Genomic DNA, 22,832 nt, shown 5'->3' with positions numbered 1-22,832 from the left:
ACCTCCTGGGCACCGTGGTTCCTGCAGGAGCTGGCTCCTATCTTCTGTTGGAAGTCACTGCCAGCTGCCAATGCCTGCTCTCTTCTCAATCCCTTCAATTCCCCTGTACCTGGAGATTTATATGTTGTCTCCTTTGTTAAACTGGGAGCTCTTCCAGGGCTGGAGCTGGTTTCTGCCTTTCTTTGTAGCATAGTGCCTAGCACATAACCAGTGCTTAAAAAAAGGTATGCTGATTATCTGACATGCCAACACAGATTTCTAATGCCCAATGATCTTTACCAGTTTTATAGGTATAAGAAAAAATCTCCGAACACCCGGATCTCAGAGCTGGAAGAGATCTTGGCAGTCATCCAGGTTAACCCACACCCAAAAAAGAATTTCTTCCATAACATGGCCAACAAATGGTCTATAGCGCCTGCCTGGAGATACTCACTAAGGAGGATCTGCTCCCACCCTACGGTATTCATTTCACTTTCAACTAACTGGGTTAGCTGGGTTTTGGTTTGTTTTTTTACTGACAACAAGACTGTATCTGACCTTTGTAATTTCCACCCATGGCTCTTCTAGGGCCAACAAACACAAGATTAATCACTCTTCCACACCATAGGCATTTAAATACTTCCAAGACACAAGACATGCTCTCCCTATGTCCTCTCTAGGTTAACCATCCTCAGAGCTCCTTCAACCAGTTATCATCTGGTATTAAATCTGGGCTGCTCTACTCTCCTAGCGGCCCCTTCTCTGGATATTAGACAGCTTCGCATGTCCTTCCTACAATATGAGCCCCAGGAAAGGGACAAAACACTGCAGAACTGCTGGGAGCAGAGCAGACTGTAACCCAACAAGCACCTCCCCGTTCAGGGAAGCTCTGCTTCTAGCAATGCAGCCCATGATCACCTTTGCTTTCTCAGCAGCAATATCAGACTGATTATAGACACTGAACACACAAGGCCACAAAACCCTCACCTCGTTCTCAGATGGGCTGCAATCTACCCACCATATCTTCCCCAACTGCTAAGTGTAAAAGGGATACTTTAACCCTAGGAACTTGGCTGGACAGCCCCCAGTTCAGCACACGTACCTTAGATAGACACCGCTGATGGACATGGAGCTGGGCCCTGAACAAAAGGGGATGAGAGCTGGCAAGAAAACTGCAGAGTGCTTGTAATCCCCCCACGTTTCTGAATGAAACAAAGGGCCATCGCTCTTTTACATCAAAAGTCTTCTGGTGATATCATGTCTCTACATCGTGGAACCTTGCTAAGCTGCAAGTCACCCAGACAGTTAAGTAGGTCCCTTTACTGCTCCAACTCTCAGATCCCTCACTTATAAAATGCAAGCATTGGACTGGAAGACTCTTTCCAGCTCTAAAACCAAGGCCTATGAAATGTCTTCTTATTAGGTTCAGTCTGTCAAAGACTTTGGAAAATCTAGCTCTTGTCCAGCCTGTCAGTCATCCCATCTGTGATTTTATTCAAGACCTTTATACAAACACTAAGGCACAGATCATCAAGGGAAACCATCAGCGATATCCTGCCAAGACGTGGACAAGAAACCATCAATGACTACCCTTTAGACAGGGTCACTCACTGAGTTCTAAAGCCACCGACATGTATGATCATCTAGCCCACATCTCTCCATCTTTTCCACAAGAGCATGAGATATTATCAAGTGACTTGCCCAAATTTAAGTAAATGAAAAGCATGTGCCAAATAATATGGCAGAATAGGGGCGGCAGGTGGCACAGCCAGTAAGAGCACCGGCTCCAGTGTCAGGATGACCTGGGGATCGAATCCAGGCTCAGATACTCAGCACCCACCCAGAAATAACTGGCCATGTAACCTTGCGCAAGTTACTTAACCCCGATTGCTTTAAAAAAAAAATAAAGAAAAGAAGAAAAATAATATGGCAGAATAGTTGTTTTCTGAAAATTTCTTGACCCTCAAAACTTCCCACAAAAGAGAATTATGGACCAGAGTAACTAAAACTGAAACAATAAGAGTAAAAATACCAAAATAAAAGAAACAATTCTCAAGGCATGGACCCAGTGCAGTTCCCTATCCTCTTTGCTTCCCGCCCCCATCCAATACAAAAAACACAAAAGCAACTTTGAAGGCCTGCGGTGTAGGGATCTTTCCTTCTTTCCCCTCCTCTTCACCCTCACTCCCACAGCAATAACTCAGTCTAATCCAAATCATCCCTTAAGGGGCGGTATAGAGGTGGCTAGGTAGCACAGTGGATAGAGCATCGGAGCTGATTTCAAATCCAGCCTCAGACACTTACTAGCTGTGTGACCCTGGTTAAGTCACTGAATCCTGACTGCCTGAGGAGAGGAGAAAGGAGAGAAGGGGAGGAGAGGGAAGGGGAGGGGAGGGGAGGAGAAGAAAGAAGAAAGGAAAGGAAAGGAAAGAAAAAGAGGCAGTATTTGCTGATTCTATGCAGCCATACGAAGGAAAAGAGGGAAAAGAGCTTCTACCCATGGAAAACGGTCCTAGAAACCCACCCAGAGCCAGCACTCTCCCCACCAGAATTGACTCCAGTTAAAAACCCAGGTGAGGTTTCTACATCTCCTACTGGAAAAGGTAGATAGAGTCTGAAAACAGTGGAAACATGAGTGGTAGGAATTCAGAGACAAGCAACTAGAAATACAAGAGAAAGGCTGAAAAAACCCCAAAAAGTCAAAGAAGAACCTGTGAACAAAAACACCACTCACAAACAGTAAAAGAGACAAAGGAACTCATAAAGAGGGAAAAAAGATGAGCAACGAGCTCCAGGGAAGGCTCAGACATTGTGAAAAAGTACTAAAACATAAAGACAGACGAACTGAAATGCCCCATCAGAAAGAGTGTGGGGGCACCCCAGCAACCATGGAGCAACAGCAAAAAATCCAGGCGGTTTCAAATAAGAAATAAGGTTAAAAGATGTCAGGGATGTGATAATGATAGAAGAACTGTTAACAGAAAGTAAAGGACAAAAAAAACTTCACATTATTTGGGGAAAAAATTAGACAAGAGTATAGAACTTACTGGGTAGAATGCAGAGTTTCACCAAAGAAGTAGATATGAATGGTGCAAATGACAGATTTGGGACAGAAAAATACAGAAATGGAAGATAATTTGCCAAAAAAGAAGAAAAAGGCAATAATGTTAAAAGAGCACATGAATTCTATAGAAATCGAAGCAACTTTCTTTGAGAACAGTCTATGCCAACAGAACTTCAGGATTTCTCAGACAAACATGATACATCAAAAAATTTGAATACAACATAGCAGGAAATGTTACAAGTAAACTCCCCACAACATTTGAATACAGGCAAATTACTAATCAATTGGCTCTTTGAATTACCACCAGAGGGAAAATAGTATTTAAAACTGCAAGGCATGTAGTACTGATTAAATTATACAATTTCAACAACAAGTAATACACTTTTTGCAAGCTGTCAAGACAATAGTCTAAAGTAATCAAAGAGAACAGAACACTATATACTGCAAAAAACACAAGAGCTCAAGGTCAATCCAAGATAACATTTATTATAAAACTGATAAACAATGAAAAGAGGACACTCAGCAACAGACACATTTGAGGCATTCCTACAAAAAAATAAAAAGATGAAGTCAGAGGGTCAGGGTTAGGGTTAACCCTAAATGCTCACAGAATATCTGACTTTTGAATTAAAGAAAAGTCAATAAGTGTAACAGTCAAGCCTACCTAATGAAATCAGTTTCTTTATGTTTACACCCTATTGCTCCAAAAAAGAAGAAAAAACTGAACTGAGGTATAAAAGAATAATCAAGGGAACAAAAGGGCCTTCAAGAGCTAAAAATTTAAGGGGAATTTTAAAAATTGTAAGAGAAGAGGTGAGTGATTGATTACTCCTTGAATTAAAGTTAATAGTACACATCCCCCCACGCCCAGTATGCTTTTCCCGCTCCCCAATAGTAAATCAAAATCTTTTGAGATAAGAATAGGAAGAACAGAGCCAAGTTAGAGGGGAGAAGGAGATGTCTCCACCAAGTCCATAGGGGAACATCGAAGGATTAATTTCTTTCATCTGTAAACAACTGTGGGGCACTGTTAAGAGACTGAAGGACTGGGATAGAGGCTGGGGGGTGGGGGGGAGCAGAAGGAAAAGTCTTGTCCCAGAAGGGAAAAGGGAAGGGTGTCATCAAAGAATATATTCCCCTGAGGGCAAAGGTGTATGTATGTTCCTATATAAGACATAGGAACCTTATAATGTAGTCTATGAGGGTTGGAGGGTGGAGGTGGGAGAGGATTCTGCCAATTGAAAATCACCTTCCAAAAAAGGGTTTCCCTGCCAGGACTTGACCAAACAGAGGAGAAGAGATAATGTGACGCCAAGGGCAGCCAGCACCCAGAGGGGCAGAACAGACACAACCAGAAATCAGATAACCCAGTATTCTGAGTCAAGAGAAGTCAAGATAAGAATGGGGAACAAGTCTCATCACATGATACTGTTTCCATCTGACACTGTGTCCCCCAAGAATTAACATTTCTAAGAATAAGGAAAAGCCAAAAAAGGTGAACAGGGTAAGATCTATAATACAGAAATGGGAAGCTCAAAATTGGTATTTCAGAAGTTCTACCTTGTAACTAGGGATACAGAAAATAAAGAATAAGCATAGAGCACATGAATTGGAAAACAACTCAGAATAAATAAGAAGTAAAGAGAAATGAGGACCAAATTGGAAAAAGATTAAAATTTAAATGGGAGAGGTAGGGTTTTTTTGAGAGGGTTTCTGCTGTAAGCTTATATGGAGAGGAAAAGACAGGGAAAACAGATTTTTAAAAAGCAAGAAAAGAAATTAACAATATAAGTTAAAGGAACTTGGGACAAAGCAAGTAAATGGAAACTGGGGGAAGAGCCTTTGGAAAGAAACAAGCATCAAAGCCACACAAGCAAAAAAACAAAACAAAAACAAAAACTAAGGAACAAAGTACTAACTTAAAAAAAAAATCAAGAGGAAAGAATTAATGGAGGAAAACACAAGCCTAACTATCAATGTGAATGGCTTAAACAATCTTTCAGAAAGAATAGCAAAGCAGATAACAAACCAAATCTCAATAATGTAAATCTAAAACAAAAAGACACATAACAGAAAGAAAATGACTGGAATCAAATTTTCTATGCATTGGATGATTTCATAAGAGCAGAAGTTGTCATCGTACTATTAGAGCAAAAATGAAAATCCACAATACTGAGAGATAAGCATAGAAGCTACATTAATATGACTGTGCCACAAGAAACAAGGATTTTGCAAAAATTCAGAGAAGTATGTGAAGATTTATCTGAACTGAAGCAGAGAAAAGTATGCAGAACCTAGAAAACTACATTCGAGCACATGATCAAGGGAAGATCAGTAAGAACAAAAAGGGCACTGAATGTGGACCAACTCTGGCACCACAGAAGAAATGGAAAAAAAAAAAAAAGCATCTCCTCTCTTTTGGAAAAGTGGGAAAATACGGCTGCCAGATGACACGCTGCCTGGTTTTGCTGAGCTGCATGTTTCCCTTTCTTTATTCTTCTCTACTAAGAATGGCTTTCCAGGCAAATGGATGGGGATGAAGAGAAGTAGAAATGAAGACGACATAAAAAAGATCACACACAAAAAAACCCCACATTTTTTATAAAGGAAGGTAAAGAAGAGGAAATATCTCTCTCCCTTCATTACATGAGAGAAGACTATGGGTATGGACTGTGAGCTATATTGTCAGATACCAGGAAGAACAGTTTTGTTTTACTTAACTGATTTTTCTCTTTTTTAAACTTCATTACAAGAGATGGATGTACATTATGTAAAGGATATAAAAATAAAAGCCAAAAATAAGACACTTTTCCAAAAGGAAATAAGTAAAATGTTTATAAAAACACATTTTTTACAAATATTTCTACTAGATTGGTTTATAAAACTTCTATCTAAGTACATCTGGATCTACCAATTTAGCACCTGGACAAAACAGGAATTCCAGTTACTCTGGCATGACCTGTTCTTGATGAAGTTATGTTAACTTTATTGATGGGGGGGAGAGGGGGAGAGGGGGAGAGGGGAAGGCAAGGCAACTGGGGTTAAGTGACTTGCCCAAGGTCACACAGCTAGTAAGTATCCAGTGTCTGAGGCCAGATTTGAACGCAGGTCCTCCTGAGTTTAGGGCCAGTGTTCTATTCACTGTGCCACCTAGCTGCTCCATCTATTGATTTTTAAAGTAATAAATCTATCAATTAATTTGGATTGTATGATCTGTACTGTATTTGCTTATGATAGCTATAAATACTGAAACTAGTTCTTTATTTTTAAAATGTGCTATAGTAATCTTTATGTTAATTCTGCATTAATCTCTTGATAATGAACACAATGAAATATTGTAAATAGTAAGATACCACTGGTTTTTGTTACTGACATAAAAAAGTTGACCAGCAGATTTAAATTTTTTTCTGCTACTTTGCTAAAATTATCTCATATCCACCTAAGAATGCTAAATAAACTGTCATATCATCTGCAACCAGAAAAGAGTAATCTGTACATTTTCTGTATTTTTACTATAGCTGACTTCAACCAATCAATCCACATGGATTAAGTGCCTACTATGTTCCAGACATTGTGCCAAGGGCTTGGGATCCAAAAGGAAGCAAAAGGAGAGTCCCTGCCCTTGAGCAGCTGCCAGAATCCTGCCAATGATCCTGGTGAGAGTGAGCTGCCTTGGCATCCTTCTGCTCCTGGCGGAAAAGGTCCTCAGTGGCAATGGGGCTGGACGGAAACCTGAGCTCAACCACTCCCTCCTTGTGGGACTTTAGGCAAAGCCCTCTTAACCTCTCTGGGCTTCAGTCTCCTGTCTGGACTCGATACCCTCCAGGATCCCCTTTAGTGCTAGACCTAAGCATCAATCCATTCTATGGCAATGAAAGGCTGGGTAAAATACTGGCTGGATGTCATCTCCCCTGAGCGTCCCAATGAGAGAGAGAGAGAGAGAGAGAGATTGGCACTGCACATACCATCACTGCAGTTTCCAGAGAAGCTAAGTCACTGGACCACACTCACATTAGGATTAAAGATAGGATTTCAAACCAGGACTCCCCCAAATCTCCAACTCTGTGGACTCTACCACACTGTCCCTTGACCTGCTCTTCTAGTCCCACTGCAAGCACCCTAATATATCAATTTTCCTCAGGCCACTTTCCTTCTCAAAACCCTTCAGTGGCTCCCCACTCCCTCTAAGACCAATTTATGAACTGTCGGCCCATCTCTAAAATCCATGCATAAGCAGGCACCAATCTACAGTCATTTACTCAAACTCTATTTACCATTACTTTGCAACACGGCTCCCTCCGAGCTGCCATCCTCCTTCACACACTGCTCCACTTCCCCCTACTTTTCCCTTAAGGAAAATACTGTGTTCCTTCCTCACTCTGTCCCATAGCTTGGATCACACCACCTCAAGGTCAACATCATAGATGGGAGCCTGAATCTCTGAACCTGGTTCCTCGATTTATAAAGTACTTTCTAAGGCCATAAATTTCAATTTCAGAATTACATAAATAAATAAACATCAAAATGAGGAGGAGAGATAGGGTGAAAGAGCTCAGAGATGGGAAGGAGGCCTCTGTAGTGGAGTCAACAGGCATGCTTCATCCAGTCCCCATGAAGGCAGTTAAGATAGAGAGCATGCCCAAGGAAAAGATCTAGGGGAAAGGGCTTTGTTTTCAATGACCATGGGTCTCCAAGGACACAACAGAAGGTGGCTCCAGGGAAAGGAGGCTCTGCTGAATACAGAAGACAGTACTGGGAGAGCCAGCAGGGAAAATGAGCTAAGGCTTTACTTCTAAGGAGCAACATGCAACACAGAACTACAGGAATTTGGGGGGGGGGGGGGCTCCTAGGCACCAGACAGGAAAAGTATCAGGGCATGCAGCCCTGGGACTCTCCAACATCACATAAGCAGGAAGTGCAGCCATAGTACCTGTATTCCTGAGGTCTTCTCTCACTTGACACTAAGGACCTGGCACTGGAGAGAGTGAGAGTGAGGCATTTGGGCTAGGCAATACCTAGGTATTAGGACTTCAGGGTTAAGACTGAAGTCACACATGATGCCATCTCTATTCCCTCATTTTATAATGGCAGAATGTGTCATACTCAGAACACATGTGTTTTGGGATCCTGACCAGGTCCAGGCCAGCAAACACGAGAGTGCAACTTGGGCACAGATTTACAAAGGCTGTAACTCCAGCTTGTCTTAGGACAGATTACTCTTTTCTGGTTGCAGATATGACAGTTTATTTACCATTCTTAGGTGGATATGAGATAATTTTAGCAAAGTAGCAGAAAAAAAATTTTAAATTTTAATTCTACAACTGTAGCTAAAGCACCAGGCACTGGGTTAAGGGCTGGGGATACAAAGACAAAAATAGACAAGACTCTTCCCCCTCAACCAGGGGAGGGGGAGGATTCTCCCATATGCAGCTGGATATGTCTATATAAAACGTACACCAATTAATTTTGAGGGCAGGAAGAGGGACTGCCAATGGAGGGAAGGGGTAGGGAGAAAAGTAAAAGAGGCCTGGCCTAGAGAAGGACTGTCCAGGTAACCCAAGAAAGGCTCAGAGGATACCGTGAGTCAAAAGGCCAGATCCCCCATCCAGCAAAGAGCCAGAAGGTTGGGACAACTGGGAAGGAGTTGCTATTAGGGAAAGGGATAAAGGAAAGGGCTAGATTATCGCTGAAGTTTCAGGATTCTAGTTAGAAAGTACAACAGAACCAAACCAAGTAAGGGCTTAAGATGTCAAGCTAAGGATTTTGGAGACTTTAACCTATAAGCAATGGAAAACCTCCGAAAGTTTAGGAGTTTAAAAAATAATTTATTATTAACGTTCATAAATAGGAAAAGCATTTTTTAAAATTTACAACTGGTTTTTAAATTTTTCTATCATATAGATGCATATAATAACTTTTTACTTCACCCTTAGTGCCATATCCACTGCAGGTTTCTGAGTGGAAGAACAGGATCAAAGCAGTTATCATGAGGAATATTCACTTGGCAATGGAACGCTGAATTGAGAATGCTGCCCTTTCTTCAAAACGACGGCACTGCACTGTGAGCTACAAACCCCTCCTCTTTCCTCAATCTTATTCTCAACACTTACACTGTCACTAAAGAGAATTTAGTGTGTGAAGCTACACAAGCTCTAGGAATGGAGAGGAAGCAGCCCAGCCCCAGCAGGAGCTAAGAGCAGGCTGCTCTGCCACTCCGCATTGAGAGCCAAGAAAAGCTGCCCAGTGGGATTCAAAGGCAACACCCATTTGCAGACAGCTGGGGGGGTCTGAAGGCTGTTACTGTTATCTTAAATGTTTAAGGTCAGTAAGACTAAGATAGATGGTGTTCACTGTAAAACGCCTGTCTTTATATAAGGCTTGCCAACACAAACTCCCAAAGCAGGGCTTCAGCACAAGCCTTTAAAAAATTTCCAAACGGGTGCCTAGACTTGAAAATGCATGTTCTTTCACACACTGTTTGTCCCTGCTGTTCTCTTAGCTGGCACAAAGAATCCACTAAAAGAAATAAGCTGCTTATCAAAATGCCCAGATGCTGCTTACAGATGACACAATGCTGATATACCGAGTCCCTGAAGACCACAAGCCTCCCTCAGTGATATCCTCAACTGCTAGAACAAGATGACAAATCACACAGGAAAAACCAAGTGGATGAAGAAGGCATGCAGACCAGCTCAGGGCACAAAGTTGGGCAGGTGGCCCAGGGAGTCAGTCCATCAGTGCCCTTCTATGTGATAGAGATCTAGACCCAGAACTCAGCAGGAGGAGGAAGGTAGACAGGAATGCCTTGGAGAAACTGAGCAGTGCTTTCAAGGACTGCAGGATGCCCTATTTTGCAAATGAACCTCTTTTTAAAATAGATAAAATACTAAGGATGCTGTGGATCATAGACCACCATGACCCCAGAAGACTCAAAAGGACCTAAAGGGCAATGGAATGATGTACAGTGTGAAGAAAATACAGGATACTTACAGATTATGGTTTAAATGGGAAAAGGGCAAAAGATGTCCTCAAGGCAACATATGAGCAGAAAAGAGGGCGGACTCAGCCCAGAGCTAGAGCAAAGGGGCAGATAGCATGAATGCTCTCTTGGTATCAATGAGATCTAAGACAGCTTGAAGGCTTTCTACCTGGTACGAAAGATTCATGGAAGGACATGGATAAGAATGGCACACAATGAGAAGGCATGGATGGCTTGTGACCCACTGAAGTACTAAAACATATTCAATTCCACTAAATTTCTAAAATAAAGGGCTTTCCTTAGGTTAACAGGCTCTCATTTAACTGTTTACTACCAAAAGGTCAATTATCTCCCCAAAAATGTACTTCTAATCAAATAACAAGCTAGACCTACAAGTTGGTGTTGCTACCACTAAATAAAGCCAGTATTCTAAATAAACATCACATACCTTTGTCCTTCTTAAAATCTAAAGCATCTTCTTTGTCTGTCACAATCTCCTTCATGTTGATGATACTCTGGTGGGTGAGCTGCCGAAGGATCTTGATCTCTCTGATGGCTGTGATGGGGAAGCCTTCCTTTTCATTATCTAGCCGGACTTTCTTTAAGGCTACCATTTCTCCTGTAACAAAATTAAACAAATCAAAATACATCACAAATGGGCTAGCCACATGTCATTGTCTTCAATATCTGATCTCTATTACTTAAAGCCCCAGTACACCATCAATGCCAAATACTTTCATTGCCAGGATACCCAATTTGCATTTCTACATAAATGAGACCCAGATTACTTATATCCGAGAAAACCACAGCCAAAATTCCAACTCTAACTGGTGAATTAAAAAAAATAACTAGCCCATATCCATTTGCACCAATCTGAAAGTGGAATCACACTCTGCCTGGTATTAAACAAGTAAATGGACACCTGTAGGACTTAAAGCAACTGCCCGATTGAATAAGGCAAAATACCAGACAGTTACATTTAGGCTCTTTTCTTTTTTATAGTTTGTCAGCAAGATGGGTTCACAAAGTACATTACAGTCGTGTGTGTGTGTGTGTGTGTGTGTGTGTGTGTGTGTGTGTGTGAAGAAACCAAAAGACTATTTCACATATAGTTGTTTTGTGGATTTTATTTTAATCATCTTAAAATCCATGTCATGCTTCTTTGACTGCTAATGACTCCAGGGAATCATTAATATTAATTGTTTAACTTGAAGAAGTGGTCAAGGCCTAAGATGAGGAAATAGAAGAGAATAAATGGCTTGGGATCATTTACACTTTTTTTTTGTTCCTTCTTTCTTCTGTCCATGTAACTGTTCTTCTCCCTTTAAGGCTCCCAACATTTCTCACTTGCTTCTGAGTTCCCGCCTACATTCCTAAAGGTTAACTCTCAAACATCTAACCTCCTTAGGGTTAGAATGTATAAATTACTGTGTAAATAAAATGTTTCTAAACGGCCTTAAATAATCAAAAGGACTTTCTTGAACTGGACCACTGCCAATAATAATAAAAGTACTGTGTTGAACTTGCTACAATAAAATCTGCTATAAAACAATTCTGGGTAAGCTTTTTTTCCTAATCTTTCTCTAAAAAAAATTTTCTTACAAATTTTTAAATAAAAAGATACTTTAAAAAAAAACCTGCCTCACTAAGGTTGAAATAATTATATGGTTACGGCTAACAAAGGAAAATTTTAAAAATATGTTAAAATTTCTTTAAAAACAAAAGAGATCAGAATAGGAGAAACACGTGATTCCATCAAGAATCACAATGTGGCAAAATAAGTTGACATGATTATAATACAATTATTCCCTTTATGTCAACTATATTCTTAAAAATTCCTAAAACTGTATTTTTAGAAGATGAAACCAAGCCAAGTCCACAGCATATAACAACATAAGCATATTTTAAGAGCTCTTACCTGTATCTTTATCCCTGGCTTTGTAAACTTGCCCATAGGTGCCTTCTCCAATAATTCCAATGATATCAAATTTATCCACGCAGCGCTTTCCCCAGTCAATATCCTTTTCTTTTATTTCACCATAGCGAGGCCCACATATTCTAGTAAATATAGTTCTGAAGTTTTACATGCAGTCAAGCAAGACTAGTTTAAGTACTAATCAGTAAAATAAAATCCATTCCTCCCTTGTAGCCCATCCCACCCCCATCATTATAATGACAATGGGGTTTTGGACCCAACATTACAATAATGCTACAGGGTCATTTTACCACCCAGATATTTATTCATTCTGTGTATAAACTAAGAAAGAACTAAATGAAAGAAGTTCCATCAAAGTTTTTCCAAAACAGTATGTCACTAAAGCCAAAGAAACCAACATTCAATGGGGAAAAACCCAAGTGATTTGTCCTTTCATGTTTTCCCAATCATCAACCACATCTCTTTTCTTAAACATGCTAAAGTATGTTTTTTAATGTAAACTATTGAACTTTGGGGACTAATATAGAGTTATGTCCTATAATGACAAATGTACATATCATTACTCACTTCTAAAGTCTGGGAATTATATGCAATTTTTCATTTCAATCAACTCAAATCCCCACACTAATATCAGAACACAGTATCACAGATTTAGAGCAGGAAGAGACCATAAAAATTGTCTGGTCCCACACAGATTAGGAGACTGAGTCCCAGAAAAGTCAAATGACTTAACCACAGTTATACTAGGAATAAGTGGCAGAGGGGATCTGAACCCAGATTTTCAGACTCCCTAACTTTTCCCCAACAAACTCTCCACACTGTAGACATAGGAATACTTCAGAAATTTTTGTTATATTCTCTAAAAGAAATGCTTGGTTAGTTTTAATAGCTACAACCATTCAAATAAAATACTATAACCTACTGTAACCAAATAAGGAGAAATATTGAAACTGTCCCAGCTTCCCAACCTATGCTAATGACCCAGTCCAGGGAACAATATCTCACACTTTCCCAATTAATCTGCATGGAATGTTTCACTTTTAAGCTTACATCTAAGTAACAAATTCCCTTGGTGGAAAGAAAGTTGTAAGAAAAAGGAGCTATGTTTGCAGTTGGCTGAATTAGGTTGCAGGGAGACTTCACTGAAACTACTAGAATAAGACTTCAAACCTATCTTAAATTCCAGTTCCTGATGGAAAGGAAGATACACAGGAGGTACCAAAGGCAAGAAAATTAGAAACTAAAAGCAAAGGGGTGTATCAGCTTTCCAACAATCTACTTTGTGTGGCTTCACTGAGAGCTGACCACAAGCACCTTCCCTTTGCCTCCAAGTTTCACTGTTTCTACTTTGTTTGGAATCTCCTATATATAAAAGAGAATTATTCTATTTCCTAGAGTCACAGGGAATTAAGCTAAAAAGACCACAGTATCTGAGAGTCAGAAAGCATCAATTCCACCCCAACAACACCCCCGGGGAAGTCACTCCTCTTGCCTTTGCTGGCGGACCCCTGAGGTAGCTCAGGCCACCCAGCGCCCTTTTTGAGAGCTCTAACTGGTAAGTCATTTTTCTAGAACTGAATTTGCCTCTCTGCAGCTACTCCCCATTGCTCCTAACTCTCTTCCCAAGCAAACACATCCAATATCTCTTCCAAGTGACAGCAATTCATATACTTGTTTGATTTTCTTTATTGGAACTCACAGATCACACCAAGTAATCCTGAAGATAGTCAATTTTTCTAGTACACTGAAAATTACATTTAAAAACTGAGGTTTGGGGCAGCTAGGTGTCACAGTGGATAGAGTACCAGCCCTAAAGTCAGGAGGACCCAAGTTCAAATCCGGCATCTGACCAGCCACTTGACACTTACTAGATGTGTGACCCTGGACAAGTCACTCAACCCCTCACCAAAAACAAAAACAAAACTTAGGCTACTAATACAAAAGATCTGGGGTTCTTTTGGAGCATTGGAATGTTTCAATTTTGAAATCTGATTTCATGTTTCAGCTTTTCTGGATAAAGCAAAAATATCTGAGGCAAGTTTTAAGAGCTGGTAGGCAGAAGCAAGGATAGGGCTGAGCACACGTACTTGGGCCTTCTCTTGCTGTGCGTCGGGGCAGAGGTTTTCTTCTCCTCGGGGCTCGTGGAAAAGTCGTCCCCTCCTGGGAGCTCGGGGGGCAGGGGCAAGTCTGCCAGCAGGCACCGCAGCTTCTTCTCAACTTCTTTCTTCACTGCCTTTACTGAAATGTTCCCTCGTAAACTAGAAAAGAAAGGATGGCCAGGTGAACGGCAGCACACTCACGCCCTCTCACCCACCTTGGACAGGGCTCTCTTCAGACACTGGAGTCTGAAGACACTCTGCACCACTTCCCACTGATGACCTCACACGTGGGCACTGAGGACACCCCACACATGTGCCCCAATCATACGAGCCCCTGAACTGCCTCTGAGCTACCAAGCACTTTCTTTAATTCTGGTTGAAGAGACTAAGGTTATTTTATAATTTTCAAAAAGTTGCTAATGTATTTTAAACACTTCATTTTAATATTGTCACATTTTCCTTCTCTCTGTCCATCCTAAACACATTTTTTCATTAAAACAAAAAATGATCATACCTAAACAGGGTAAAGCCATGAATTTTAAAATGACATGTTTTATGCATGGAATCTAATTTACATGAAGTGTTTTTTGAAACCAAAGGAAGACGTAGGATGGCGTGTTTGTAACCGCTCTGGTTATCGCTGATAACTCACATGGGATGGGGCATGTTTTTATTTCAGTCTCAATGTGCTATTTAATATATCTAACGTTGCTTCCATTTGGTAATCCAAGCTCCAGCAAGCTAAAAGTTCTAAAATTTGTCTGAAAATCAAATCAAATTTATAATTTTCAGGTAAGAAAACAAATTATTAATTTTAAGGAGGATCTTAAAAATCAGTTACAATAGTCTATATTATGTGAGGCCACACTGAGAAATATCTAACTAATAAGAATGTTTCCAGAAATGTTTTGCATGCCTTCACATCTATAACTGATATCAATTTCACTTGCCTTCTCAATCGGTGGGAGCGGGGTTAGAGACGGAGAAAATTTGGAACTCAAAACTTTTTTTTAAAATACTATATATAATGTACTGTATATTATTCAAAAATATATCATAAATTTAAAGGAGACTGGGGGAAAGGGAGAGGGGAAGGAAGTAGACTCAACAGTAAAGAAATAACACCTTCCCCACAGCAATATCTGGTCAAAAACATTCAGTTTCTTCAAGAGTAAACATTTTCTCAAATATATCTGTAAAATTACTGAATTTCAGCACTGGACGGAACTTTGGAGGCAAATGAGTCCAACTCAGACAAGAACAAGAATTTCCAACCCAACCCTCAAGCTGCCAGCAAGCCTGGGCTCCAAGTCTTCCAAGGTTCCTAATTTAACTCTCTGAAGCCAAGCAAAATGAATCTAATCACCCTTCTACACAAAACCGTGTCTGAACTCTAAGTAGCCCTTGTGGCCTGAGTCCTGTGTTCTCCAGGCTAAATACCCCCAGTTCCTTCAAATGTTTCTCACATGGAATGACCTCGATCAAGAGCCTTCACAGTCCTGGCCACCTCCTCACCTAGTCAATGTCCTTTCTGGCAAGTGGTGGCCAGAACTGAACACAATATTCTGGGTGTCATTAGAGCAGGACTGAGCACCACAGACACAAGAGCATTCTTAATGCACCCTCAGATCGCATGAGTTGGGGGTGCAGGGCTGATTTTTATTTTACTCCAACATCACACTATTGATTTATATCAGCTTTGGAGTCCCTTAAAACCCAAAGCATTACCTAGTCATTTGTGCCTTACCTGGCTTGTATTTGTAAGTGATTTTTAGGGCCTAAGTAGATTTTATATTCACTCTTCATAAATCTCATCTCACTAAATTCTGTCCAACAATCCCATTTTTCCAAGATGACCTTTCTGGATCCTCACTCTATCTCCCAACATCCCTCCCAGGTCTGGTGGCATCTACCAAGCATGCTGTACATTCCTTTATCCAGTCCTAAATAAAGTCAGCTCAAGAGCACAAGGCCAAGCAAAGACTTTTTTACTACTGAAATCCAAGCAAACATGGAAGGATTCATCAGTACCATCCATGCTGGCTAGTTCTGAATCTGAGTAATTGTACACTACTGTCTGTCTGGTTCACATCACTCCGTCTTTTGCACAAGAATAATAAATTGCACATCAATCTACTGTCACCCCCAGGGAAGGCAAATCTACCAAGCTGAAGCAGCAAGGCACTCTCTAAGGGAGAGACAAAGGAGAGGTGGCACGATCCAGGAAAGGCAAACTCCTTCTAAGATCTTGACTGCTACCTTCCCCTAAAACCCAGACAGAGCCAGTGTAGAATCCTGAGCCCCAGAATTCCCTACCACCCCCAACCTGAAACAATGGCCCTCTTCCAGTCCAGCCCCAATAGTCATCACACTCAGGGAATCAACCTGTGGAGAGAAGTGAGAGCTGTTTTTACAGGAGCTGCAGCCTCAGCCTCCTCAGCAATCACAGTTACCTAAGACTGGGAAAACCACATTCTTCTCACCAAGGTCCTTGGTACTATCAAATGGTTCAACATCAGAAACAACTATGGTTTTATCAGTGGAAATGACACTAATGAAGAGGCCTCACCATCCACTTGGTCCCTCATTCTAAAGATCATTAAGATTTTCCATGTGACTTCAAGTTAAAATGCCTACTCTGTGCTATCTCCTCCTACTAGAACATGAGCTCCTGGAAAGCAGAGACTGTCTGGCTTTTCTAGCTTGCACTCCCAAGCACCTATTAGGACAGTGCTTGGCACAGTAAGTAGGTGCAAACTGTAGTGCACTGCAGAGAGCACTGGAACTGGAATCAGGAAGATGTGAGTTCAGATCTGACCTCAGAAACTTACTAACCCTGTGAGCTTGGGCAAGCCACAACCTCTGTCTGCCTCCATTTCCTCACCATAAAATGAGGATAATAAAGCATCTACCTCCTAGGGTGGACTTGAGGATCAAATGAGATAGTATTTATACAGAGGTCAACACAGGAAACTTGAAGTACTGACACAATAAAAATATTTCATTGTGTTTAACTGTGCCCTGAAAGAAATGAAAGAGAGCTCGATCCAAAAGGCTTGATTCCAAGTGCATCCCCGTCAACAAGGCAACTTGCCCTGTAACCAGAACAAACACACGCTGCTCCTCACTGAAAGGGGGGGGATGATGAGGAAAGACCCAAACTGTCAGGAGGTGGTATTAATGTAACTCCAAAGTAACCCCTCTCTGGTGACACCACCAACTTCCACACAGATAATCGGATGAAGGGGAGGAAAGAAAAGTCCTTTGAAGAAAGATACTTTAGATCATGGGAAAATTGGTCAGTCACACTTCTGAGACTTAAGAAAAAAATTTATAAAAATGCTACACAGTCCCTTTTCTTCTTGGGCTTCGTTTACTAAAGAGAAACACATATACCAATATACAGAATTTTGGGAAAGAGAAAAGTAAAAGGAAGTACGAGTACTAATCAATGGTTTCTAAGCTGATATAAAGACCAAAAAGACAAGAGACATAACAAGGTCATATTTCAATTTCTCTGCTGTCCCTTTCAAGTCAATCTAAATTATAGTATAAAACAGCTACCTTTCTTTTGTGAGCTGACTCTTGCAATGCTGAGGAAATAAAATGAAAGCTGGTCCTGGGAAAGTCAGCCAATTTAAATGTTTTTCTTGGTTACAAGGAAAGGTTCAATGATGGTTTAAGGGGAAATGACTGACATAAAAACAAAGGGTATCAATAGAACTATTTTTAATGGAAAAGAACAATTTGCCTCAACTACTTCTCTCCCTCTTTCTCCAAGGCAGCATTTTTAACTTCAAGGTAAGACCAGCATCCACCCATTATCTCACTGGATCCTCAAATGATCCCACAGTCAGCTGATGTGAATAGTCCCATTTTACAGATGAGGTTGTTTAAGCTAAGAAGTTAAGTAACTTGCTAAGGGTATAAAGTAAGTACAGAAGTAGAACACTTGTCTGTGTTCCATTATATTTTCATTATGTTACCCAAAATTGATGGTCATAAATGTTATTTAAATAAGAAATACTGTACTTCACCTCACCTTAGTAATTATTTTTAAATAAGATTATCAGAGTGACATCTGAGGTGGCATCATTCAGTTTTTCAGTTTTCTCCTTTCTAAAACGACAAGGACTAGACGAGGAGACCTCCAATATCTCTTCTGGCTATAAACTGATGACTCCATTGCGTTAGTAATTATCATGGGTGCGTGTGTGTGCGCGCGTGTGGGTGGGTGGGTGGGTGTGGGTGGGTGGGTGTGTGTGTGTGTGTGTGTGTGTGTGTGTGTGTGTGTGGGTGGGTGGGTGTGGGTAGCTGGGTGTACGCGCGCGCACATGAGTTCGGAGGTAGGGGTAAGGTGCAGTAGTTAATTCACCTGTCATCAGCTTCCCCAAAGCAAAGGGGAAAATGGAGTAACCAATTAAAAGATTAAAATGGTTATTTTAGTTAAACCACAGAAAAATTTAATAATTTAATAACAGCTAGAAATAGAAAAGATCTTCAGAGGATGAAGTTTGATTTAATTGAGAGCCCTTGATATTAACAAATTACGGTACAATGTAAAGCAATCTTGGGTCCAAAGCATATCCATTAATGGGACACAATCTTCCTCTCTACTCCAGATGTGCCCTATAAATGATCTTCTGTATTTGTGAGGAAAAAAAAAAAGATTGAAGACAGAGAGGCAGAAACAGAGAGGGGAACGGAGGGACAGCACAGAGAAACAATCTGGATACAGAAAGGGAGACTAGTATGAAGACTTACTAAACACAGGATCCAAGAGGAAGCATTTTACTTTTCTTTTTGTAACCTGTTCTCAGGTTCTGGAAAAATGGGGGGGTGGGGGAGGATGGAAGAGGGGAAAGGGGAGTGAGAGGGGAGAGGGGCAGCAGGATATAAAGTCCCAGGAACAGAACCACAAAGTTCTTGCTTCTCACATTAAAAAAAAAAAATCACAAAAGCAAATTGTTTAAAAGGACCCAAGAAAGACAACAAATGGCCTGCCTGCTTCATGGAAGCAAAAACCTCACAAGAAACATTCTTAAGTTCCTACATTTATACTCAAAGATCCCCTGAAAACATACTAACTGATCTTTCAGTTCATTCTCATGTTTCAATTAAGAAAAGCTATTCTCCTATGACTTAATAGTCATAATAATAAAAACAAATTAGAGAAAATTCTTCTATAATGTATAAGCAATAATAGATTCTAATATTTGTGTAATTATTAATCATAATTCTATCCGAACAGCTAACATTTTTCTAGCGCTCAAAGTTTTGCAAAATACTTTACATATATTATTATTTCTGATTCTTACAACTCGGCAAGCTGAATGCTATGTCTCCCAGTCAATAACTTAACATTTAGCCCAGGAGAGATCAGTAAGACCCATGGAGGTTTAGCTATGAGGCCTGCCACAAACTATCACGGAGACAGGGCATCTGAGAGACACTGGGGAGCCGCACCTGACCCTCCCACAATGCGTCCCCAGGCCCTCCTACCGGAGCCAGAACCCGAGGTTCAATGGCCATTTCTAGCACTCCTGCAGGACAAGTACTGTGGACCCAGGCAGCACGGCTTGGATGACACTGTACCTACACAAAACTACAGCCCTTAACAAGAGGTCTGTGTGATGGTTTTCTAGCTGATGTTCCTTTTCATTCTATGATACTACAGAAACTAATTTGTTGTCAAAACATGGACAGTAAAAACCAATCCCAGTAGCACCTCGCTTCTTTTTGCTCAGTCTTCCCCCCAGAACACACTCTTTTTCTTTTCAGAGAACTCACCTGTCAGCATCTTTGTCTTCAGGCAGCAGGGGCGGAAAAGGCAAAGGGGGTAGAGTGGAGGTCACCAGGGGCCCATGGTGCTCCTTCTCCTTGGTGCCCAAGCTCGGGGTGCGAGGTTTGCCTTTCTCTTTCAGGACTGCTGGCTCCTCCTTCACCACAGTCGGCTGACTCTCTTTGCTCACCACAACGCCTTTCTTGGTTTTGTCTACAATCAAGTTATTTTCTACCTTTGCTCCCTGCAGAGGGGCCTTGGCTTTTGCCTTGTCGTTTTTCAGAGCCCCGCTGCTGGTGGGAGAAGGAGTGTGTTCGGCCTTCAGTTTCTTCAACTCCTTCACGTGGTTGGCCTGAGGCCCGCTGCCACCGGCAGGGTCAACACTCCCCACCTTGGTGGGTGTCGAGGCATTGGATGCTTTGGCGTGAGCTTTGGCCGCTTCCGCCGCTCTGGCTTTCTTGTTCTTGTTCAACTCAGCAGCCAGGCTACTTTTCAGAGTCAGGGTGCTAGGAGAAATGCTAGAGTGGCGGCTCCGGGACCTAGATAATCTATGTCTGCTGCGGGACCTCGAATGCCTAGATGAGTAAGGGCTTCTGCTTCTCGACTTGGCAGATCGTCTGCTTGAAAAACAGTAAAGACTGCATTAGCCAATGTTCAAACTCAACTATTTACTTCCCAACTGTACAGTGTGACACAGTTACCAATTACCAATTGACCTTGGGACTATTCTAAGACCAGGGATTTCTACCTTCAGGGTTACAGTACTGAACTCAACTTCAACTGTCTTATTTTACAGATGAGGGAAGCTGAGGTCCAGAAAGGTTTTTAGTTCTTCAACAGCAGCAACAACAAAAAGAATCATAGAAAGTGTAACTACCGACTAGAGCTTAGAAGTTATAGAAATAGAACTGGCCGGTCTTCCCAAGGTCCTCTGGCCCATGATAAGAGGCAGAGGTAGGCATGGAGAGAAAAAAAACAGAATAGGTGAAAGGGCCACAAGACAAGATTGATACCTCGGGAAACCCAGGCAAGACAAGGCGTTTAATGGTAAGAGAGTTGTTCAGCAACAGCTGAAGCCAGACCCCCCACAGCAAGGTCCAAGTTCAGTTAAATCTGTCTCCTCCTGGTAGACAGAGCAAAGACTCCCTACCCTCACCTTATAGCACACACACACACAGCACAGCAAATCAGACACAGAAGAGAGGAGTGAGTCGATTCTTACTAAATTACCCTTCTATTAATATCTAAAGCATTAATAATTAAGCATTTAATAACAGAAGAATTATTAGAAAAGTTATTATAGCAAATTACATTTGTTAAGTGTTTTCAGCATTTCAAAGTATTTCAACAACCATTATTTACCTTATCCTTACAAAACCCTGAGAGATGGTAAGGCAAGTATTATCATACACATTTCAGAAATGCAGAAACAGAGGTATAAGGGGCAAAGTCATTTGCCTAAAGTCATAAAATTATTGGCACAGCCAGAAGGGGAACTTTGGTCCTTTGTCAAGGGTCTGAAACCAAAGAAATGATTAATTTCGTAGAATATCACTTACAATTTGTTAGCACAATCACATACATTAACTCATTTTATGCTAAAACAACCCCAATAAGGTAGGGAGAGCAATTATTAGCCCTGTTTTACACATAAAAATCAGAGGCTCTGGGAAATTAAATGACTTATTATCACACAAATAGTAAGAGACAGAAGTAGAAGGGACCCAGACTACACCAAAACTGCCTTTCTTGAAAGATGACTCTAGACAGACTACTTAATATACTTTTGAAGAAAATGACTGATAAATATGGAAACTGATTATCACTAGAAATCAAAGTCAATGCCTAAATCACCTATCCAAATTTACAGGGTAACACAGCACAAATATTCCCAGTTTTTACACAACACACTGGGGAGACAGCCATCTTCCTACCCTGTTGTCACAGCCCACAAACCAAGTACTAAGAGCTGCTGTCCCTATTTGGGCCAAAGGTCATGCACATGTAGACCATGACAGCCTTCTTTTAAGACCGTCCATTTCTGCAGACTTTCTGCATTAGACTGTATTTTGTTTTTTATTTCCTCTTAAAAGAATTTCCCCAAACAACAGCAGATTGATATGAATCACCAAGAGTTTACTAGGTGCCTACTAAGGCACCAAGTACTGTGCCAGAGGCTAATGATATAAATGTTCGATCACTCTGGACGAGCAGAGGTTCAAATATGGATGTAGACCAATGAGATACCAAGTGTTTAGTGGGAGCATTGGCATCTGAGAGAACCAATAAAGGCTTCCTGGAGAAGGGGGCACTTGGCCTGAGACTCTAAGAGGCAGAAGGGAAGAAGAAGGTCATTTCAGGTGTGGTGAACATCCAGAGCAAAGGTAGAGAGATGGGGAATGGAGAGACATTTAAGAGGCCAGATTGACTGGCCCACAGAACTTGTGAAGGGAAGCAGCCTTTGTGGGTTGGAAAGGTTAATTGGGCTCAAGTTAATGAAAAGCTTTAAATGCCAAATAGAAAAGTTAATACCTGGTCCTCTATGTAACAGGGAGACCTATGCTTTAGAAAAATCACTTTGGCAAGTGACTGAAAGATGGAATGGAATGGGAAGAAACCTAAAGAAGGAATTTTTAAAAGGAACCAAGTTAAGCTGTCTTTTACTTATATAATTTTTGTTTGGTTCCCCACCCCAGTTAGTGTTCTAAGACTTGGAAGAAAGCTTCCAAGGCTGGGTGATCCAACCCAATCTCTGCCACTAGTACTGTGTTTCCCCGATAATAAGACACTGTCTTATAATTTTTTTTTTTGGACAGAAAAACACCAGAGGGCTTATTTTCAGGGGAGGGCTTATTTTAATGAACATTGACAGCAATTTTAATAAACAGGTAAATGTGAGCAAAAAAATGTACCTTTATTCAATAAGCAAATCACTGGGGAAGAACAGGATGACGCGCTCACTGCTGCAGCTCTGATTTGATGCAGCTTGGAGC

General features: G+C 41.0%; 1 protein-coding gene across 1 annotated transcript in view; it reads right to left on the bottom strand.

The window, feature by feature from the left end:
* Positions 1-22,832, bottom strand: part of CDK13 (cyclin dependent kinase 13) — a 99,635-nt gene that overhangs the window by 70,694 nt on the left and 6,109 nt on the right. The window contains exons 2-5 of the mRNA XM_069084582.1: positions 19,848-20,477; positions 14,046-14,216; positions 11,941-12,080; positions 10,471-10,641 (exon numbers count right to left, since the gene is read on the bottom strand). Of these exons, the coding sequence (XP_068940683.1) occupies positions 10,471-10,641; positions 11,941-12,080; positions 14,046-14,216; positions 19,848-20,477 (1,112 nt within the window). The remainder of the gene's footprint in view (positions 1-10,470; positions 10,642-11,940; positions 12,081-14,045; positions 14,217-19,847; positions 20,478-22,832) is intronic.

The sequence above is a fragment of the Petaurus breviceps genome, unplaced genomic scaffold (genome assembly GCF_028583685.1).
Source record: "Petaurus breviceps papuanus isolate PSGF00001 unplaced genomic scaffold, PetGlider_PUasm1.0 174, whole genome shotgun sequence".
In the NCBI taxonomy this organism is placed as follows: domain Eukaryota; kingdom Metazoa; phylum Chordata; class Mammalia; order Diprotodontia; family Petauridae; genus Petaurus; species Petaurus breviceps.
The sequence above is the reverse complement of the archived record's forward strand: the minus strand, read 5'-3'. Positions and strand labels throughout refer to the sequence as shown.